A 6,248-nucleotide genomic window follows, 5' to 3' on the forward strand; every position below is an offset into this window, starting at 1 on the left:
AGGCAGGTCTTTTTCTCAGAGCTACTCTGAGACAGAAAACAGATGCCTCACCTCTGAATGAAAATCTCAAGCTAATTGTAAAGTAAGTAAGAGAAGCAGAAAAATATTTAACACTTTAATGAAGGAAAAAAATATATATAAATACATTGACAAACATATAGTGCCTACTAAAAGATGTTTTATCAAGTAAATAAGCAAAACATTATGTTACCTAGATCTGTCTTGAGTTGCAATTCTGTGGGAAGCTCTGCACCCATTGGTACATTTATCAATGTGTAGCATGGCTGCTCTGCAATGGAGGCCATCTTGAATTTGAGTACTTCCTGAGCTGCTCTGAAATTTCAGTGTCCACTCCTGGAAAGAAATGTTTCAATACAGAATATCATTATGTTTTCTAAAAATATCACCTTATGACTCATAAGAGTATGAAAACATTTCCAGAGACTAACAAATTACATACATTTGTCTATTTAACCTTGAATTATTCAAGTATTCAATTTCTGATGTAATTCGGTTGGCAGAAGAAGAAAAAAAATTCAACATGTATCAACGGGACTAAGCTAAGCTGCGCTTAGAACTAGACAAAGTTAATATTAAATGCTTTCAAGGAAGGACTTCCATAACGAGCAACCACCCCAACAAACACAATTTTGAATAAAGAAGAGACCTAACCCTTCTTCTAACCCAACCTTTAACCCTGGAAGGGTGCAGGCCCTATATAAAGAACGCGAGCCGGGCTACCCGGGAAGCGCGCAGGCTCTATAAAGGGCTGACCTACTTCGATCAGGAAGCGCACAGGCCCTATATAAAGGGCATAGACGCTGACCTTTTTCAATGGAAAATTTTAATATTTGTTGAGCCGAAAATGGTAATTTTTTAGTAGCAGGTATACATCTCTGGTATCTCAGCTGATATCCCCCCCGCCAAACCCCCATGTTTACAACCGATAGGCCGTGGCAGCGGGCATTTTTGGCAGGTTAATTCGGGTGAAACACTGAGCGCTTCTAGGGTTGAGGCCTTTACCCATACCTTCTATTCTACTGTTTCATAGTGGCCGCTCATTACGGAATTCCTCCAGCTCTCAATTGTTAAAGTAAACCCAAGCTGAGCCATTCTATAATTAGCAACTTTTTTTCTATCAAAAAGAATTATTCGCACTCAGGGTGAGGATAAACTGGATATTATTCTCACCCATGGTGAGAATATAATTGATACTATGGCGGGGTGAGAATAACGACAGCTTACTATTCTCACCCGTTTTTTTCGTTTCGGGCATCATAGTATTCATAGGGCCCCTGTCACTGAGCGCTTCAGGTGACAAAACTCGCCTCCCTCTCTCACTCCCCTGAGCCTACTTTTGGCTTAATATTCTACTATATATTTCATTGTGCACGCGCAGAGAAAACTCGAGTTTTTTCAGTCTTCACAATGCGTGCACAGGTCAGTGTTGAATGTCAACTTGCCACAGCTGATAAAAACAGCTGATAAAAACACTCTCGATGATCCCTTGTCGGCAAACGTGTGATGGAAGTAAACAAAAATGGCAGCTGCACAAACTGACGCATTCAAGCAAACGCAAAAACGCAATTTGAGGCTAAAAACAAAGGAAAACAAAAGTGCACGCACCGAGAAGGCGCACGCGCAAGGGGCTACACCACTGTAGATAGGCACTTGGATATCGGCCCGCGCGGCCCGAGATTTTCGTTCACCTGCGGCCGCCGCGTTTTGTGTCAGAAATCGGGCCCCGTGAGGGGGGTACCTATTTGTTTTGTTTCGTTTATAGTGTTCTTTTCAATTTATGGATTACTTCCGCCTATCAAATTAAAGAGGAAAGAAAGGCGCGTATTATGGCGTTTTCCACTTCGGGATCGGTTGTGTGTGTTCGGAGTTACAAGGAGTTAAAAATAAGGTAAGTTCAAGCCTTTATATTTAAAGAGTATATCTTTTTTTTTTTAGGTACTCCTCACAGTCTTTTCTTCAACCTTTTATCTCTTTTATTTGTTAATTTCAATGTTGTACGTTGAGGCATAAGCGTGTGAGCCCTAATTTAAATAGGTCACTCTCCATGAATGGGCATGACCTATTATCGATCGCGCTGCTGAGCGTGAACCGGGAGGTCATGGCGGCCATTGCGGAAAGCGAACTTAACCCACGCTAACGTGTATTGTTGGCGTTTATTACCTCTTAAACGGCATTGAAGAATGTTTTATAGTAGAAGATATGATTTATTTTAAATTTTGGAATGTAATATGTATCACTGTTGTATAGTTCTTATGAATTTGAACCATGTAACAATCAGTAAGGAGTCTTGGGTGGGGGGAGGGAAATGTAACAGCCTTGGCCTTGTTTTGTTTCTGTGTTACTGTCACTGTTAGACCATCGATTTCACGCAAGTTTTTACTTCTTTGTGTGCTTATATTGTCTTTAAATATTTTTTCTTCTTAATTGTTTTTGTGTGTGCTTGTTATTTAAATATCTCTTTAAATTATCATGTACTTTGTCCAGTTTGTTTTAAGATAGATCTACATGTTTATTAGAAGATGTTTTTTCTCTTGTCTAGTCATCTACACCCTTTTACTAGAGTTGTAGTGTGAAAATGTCAAATTTCCATCCACTGCTCACAAATGAATTTATTTACTTCATTGATGAATTCATTGCTTTGCTTTTTTTTTTCTTTCCACAGCCCCTGATCACAACCTGCCACTGTTCCATTGGATTTATTGACAGCTCACCAGAATAAATCCTGACTTTAATTAAAATCCAGAAATGCTTGCGGAGTTGGTCGAATTCACAGAAAAACTTGTTTGAACAAGTTGCAAAAAAATTGAGCACTTAAGAAAGCATTTGTTGCAGACAAGGAAAAAAAATTGACATTAATTTAACAATATCAAGTTGGCAGACTGGGTGAACTAAACAATTGCCAGAAATAAAGAAAGAATAAATAAGTATCGTGACACAATTGCGTGCTTCAAAAAAAAACATGTCATATTTCACAACTAATTGTCTTTGAAGAAGTTGAACATTTAAATAAACACAATAAAAATATAATGAAAAACTTGCTGAACAAACTGAAGTAATAAAATTAGAAGAGACTATTGTTTAACTTACAGGGCAATCTCATGAGTTAAAGATGTAAAAGAGAAATCAAAGATAAAGACAGAGTAATTGATCATTTACATGACAAATTAAAACATGAAAGAAACATTCTAACAATAACATGCAAAATGAATTTAAAAAACAGTATTATCATGAATTAAGGTAGACTAAAAACACTAGTTTGCAGCAGCTGTAGACACAAATGTTAACTTTAAAAACTTCTATGCTCATCTTATTTTAGGCGACCAGCTGTTTTGTTAAAATATATTTTATTTTTTAATCAGTTTTTTTGTTAATTCTACTGATATTTGATATGTAGATGTTCCAAAAGAAAGGCCTTAAAAAGACCTTCAAAACGATACCTCAATTATTGATGTAGCTTAATTTATAAGAAAGTTATGGCAAAATATATTGACCGCAGGACGGTGCGGTCACGTTACACAACACAGTGTTACATAATATTACCCAATATTACCCACCACGACATATTTTAAAAATCTCGTCTGACTGTTATTTTGTCCTCAACATCACAAGGTTTCAGAAAATGTTTGGTTTTTGCATGTACGCAGCAGCATATTGAAGCAGCTAACATTTCCCTTGTTGTCCTTGCTGTTTCGATCACAAAAATTGCCTTTTTTTTCTATATAGATGTTATCCCCTCGAAAAGATCTTTAAAATGCCATATCTCAAAAACGGTTCAACATAGAGCAATAACTAAGGTAGCGTTGGAATCGTGTCACTGAGCTCTTTGCATTGGTATTGTTTTTAAAGCAATTTGAAAGCTTTGAAATTTTTATCCAAGTGCCTACTGTAGATCTAGAGTGGTGTCGCCGGTACGCGTGCACTTCGCGATCGTTGAACGTATTTTCCGCCATTTCCGGCTTTGTACTTTCGTTTTTAGCTATTCCATTCAAGAAACTATTGACCTATAAAATGGTCTTGCTCATAGTCGCCAGATTTCTTAAACGTTGTGTGCCGAACAGTTTTTCCAACCTAGGGTGTTGTCTTCACTGAGCGTGCATTTCTTCTCAGTGCGTGCATGGGATTCTTCACTGTGCGTGCACCCATATATACACGTTGAAAGCCAAAAGAAGAGGAATCTGATAACATTACTGCATTAAATGACCACACAGGAAGATAACAAGTCACTTTAGAAGCAAAGTAAGGCAATTTTAATTAGAATCTAAACTAATTTAATTTAGGGGGTATAAATAGTTCAAATACATAGTGAAAAAAAATCAAACAGAATTTTTCACAACTAAAATCCACATTTTCCTACTCTTCATCACTCATTCCTCTGATCTTTCCATCTTTCACACAGTCCACATGCCACCATCCATGACATTCTTCAAACTGCAACCAAATAATCTCTAAAATTGAGTCTACTTTTTTTCTTAGTATTCTACTATATATTTCATTGTGCACGCGCAGAGAAAACTCGAGTTTTTTCAGTCTTCACAACGCGTGCACCCCCCCGATCCCGAAACCTGCAATACAACTTGGCATAGAACTCGATAAAAGGTCACGTGAAACACTCAAGGAAGGAGTAGGCACATTTTTTAAGCTAGGGGGCGCGCACAGTCTATTTGAACCAATCAGAGGCAAATAGGTCATAAAAACTAGTTCACAGGTCAGCGTTGAATGTCAACTTGCCACAGCTGATAAAAACACTCTCGATGATCCCTTGTCGGCAAACGAGTGATGGAAGTAAACAAAAATGGCTGCTGCACACACTGACGCATTCAATCAAACGCAAAAACGCAATTTGAGGCTAAAAACAAAGGAAAACAAAAGTGCACGCACCGAGAAGGCGCACGCGCAGGGGCTACACCACTCTAGATCTAGATCTATATATTCTAGACTATTCTTGACTCTTGCCCAGAGTATATCTTGTTTATATTATTGTGGTCTAGCAGTTTATACTATAGCTTAACGCCCTACCGTAATAACTGCACTGTACAGTAGCAGTGAAGCAAGCTGGCCAGCAGACAAGTTGTTGAGTATTTTTGTTTCTCTGCTGGCATTGATGATTGAAAACAGTGAAAATCCCTCAAGAAGTAGAAGGAGCTTCCTTCCACCCAAAATCTTGCAAAGGCACGAGTGCCTGTACCATCAATAAATACTAAGTATGCATTAACTTAAACGTACCTGTTCAGTAGAAAGGAGAACGTCAACGTTAAATTTTAAAAAAATAAGCCGGTTTTCGGACTAGCTTTCCAGCTAAGCCTTAGCCTAAGCGACGGATAATGCGATGAGGTGGAAGCCGGAAGCTATTGTATGTTGTTTCCGGTGAGCCAGGTTTTGAAGTGTAGGCCTAATGACAAGTAAGTTATCTCAGTGTTGCTTTCTGTGGCAAAAAAAGAACCATAGATTTATCTGCTTCCCCTTCGGTATCTATCCAAAAAAGAAAATGTGTGAAATATTTATGAAATATTTCACTTTGTAAAGTTTTTTTTGGTCTGCAGACTGCATTTCTTTACAATAAGATAGTTACGTACTAAATCCTATGTGGCAGCTAAACTGACGAAATGTTTTCGGATTTCCACCGTGGCAGAGTGGCAGATCCTGCTTCTCTTGTCAATCGGATCGGTTCCTACTTTTTTAGTTGCTCTTTTAATCTCCTTGGTTGCTCCTAGCTCCCCCTTCCATCCTTTCTTTGGCTATATTACAAGTACATGTATTAGCAATTGCTCCTGTTAGGCCCAGAGTCATGCCTAGAATCTAGATCTTCTCGGTTTTTAGATTTTTAACAAAACATTTATTTGAAACATTATATATTTTCGGTTTTACACTCTGACCAAGAACGAACACACATGATACATGTACAAACACACACACACGCACACACACACCAACACAAACACATACATACACCCACACACACATACACACACACACACACACATATATACACACACACACACACACCCACACACTAAACTATAATTCTAGCATCTTCGTTTATTGACTCTTTTTGGTTCAAAAGTTGCCACCAAAAAATGGCAAAAGTTGCCATTATTTTTCAACACGTATAGCACTATATGTAGATAGAGGTAACTTAATCTAAAGTCTAAAGCACCAGAATTTCTTTTGCTCTGTTGTAAGCATTCAGAATATCATTTGTAGCCGCACAGAGTGTAAAAACGTGAAAA

General features: G+C 38.0%; 1 protein-coding gene and 1 long non-coding RNA gene across 2 annotated transcripts in view; one reads left to right on the forward strand and one right to left on the reverse strand.

Annotated features, from left to right (window-relative positions):
• Positions 1-5,323, reverse strand: part of LOC101849455 (coatomer subunit beta) — a 28,020-nt gene extending 22,697 nt beyond the window's left edge. Inside the window, exons 1-2 of the mRNA XM_005097108.1 lie at positions 5,245-5,323; positions 212-354 (exon numbers count right to left, since the gene is read on the reverse strand). Of these exons, the coding sequence (XP_005097165.1) occupies positions 212-305 (94 nt within the window). The 5' untranslated portion in view covers positions 306-354; positions 5,245-5,323. The remainder of the gene's footprint in view (positions 1-211; positions 355-5,244) is intronic.
• On the forward strand, positions 1,663-3,225 carry LOC106011602. Its single transcript, XR_001184781.2, has 2 exons — positions 1,663-1,909; positions 2,684-3,225. It is a non-coding gene; the product is annotated as an uncharacterized LOC106011602 (long non-coding RNA).
• Positions 5,324-6,248: the final 925 nt, after the last annotated feature.

Source organism: Aplysia californica, unplaced genomic scaffold, assembly GCF_000002075.1.
Source record: "Aplysia californica isolate F4 #8 unplaced genomic scaffold, AplCal3.0 scaffold00146, whole genome shotgun sequence".
Lineage (NCBI taxonomy): Eukaryota > Metazoa > Mollusca > Gastropoda > Aplysiida > Aplysiidae > Aplysia > Aplysia californica.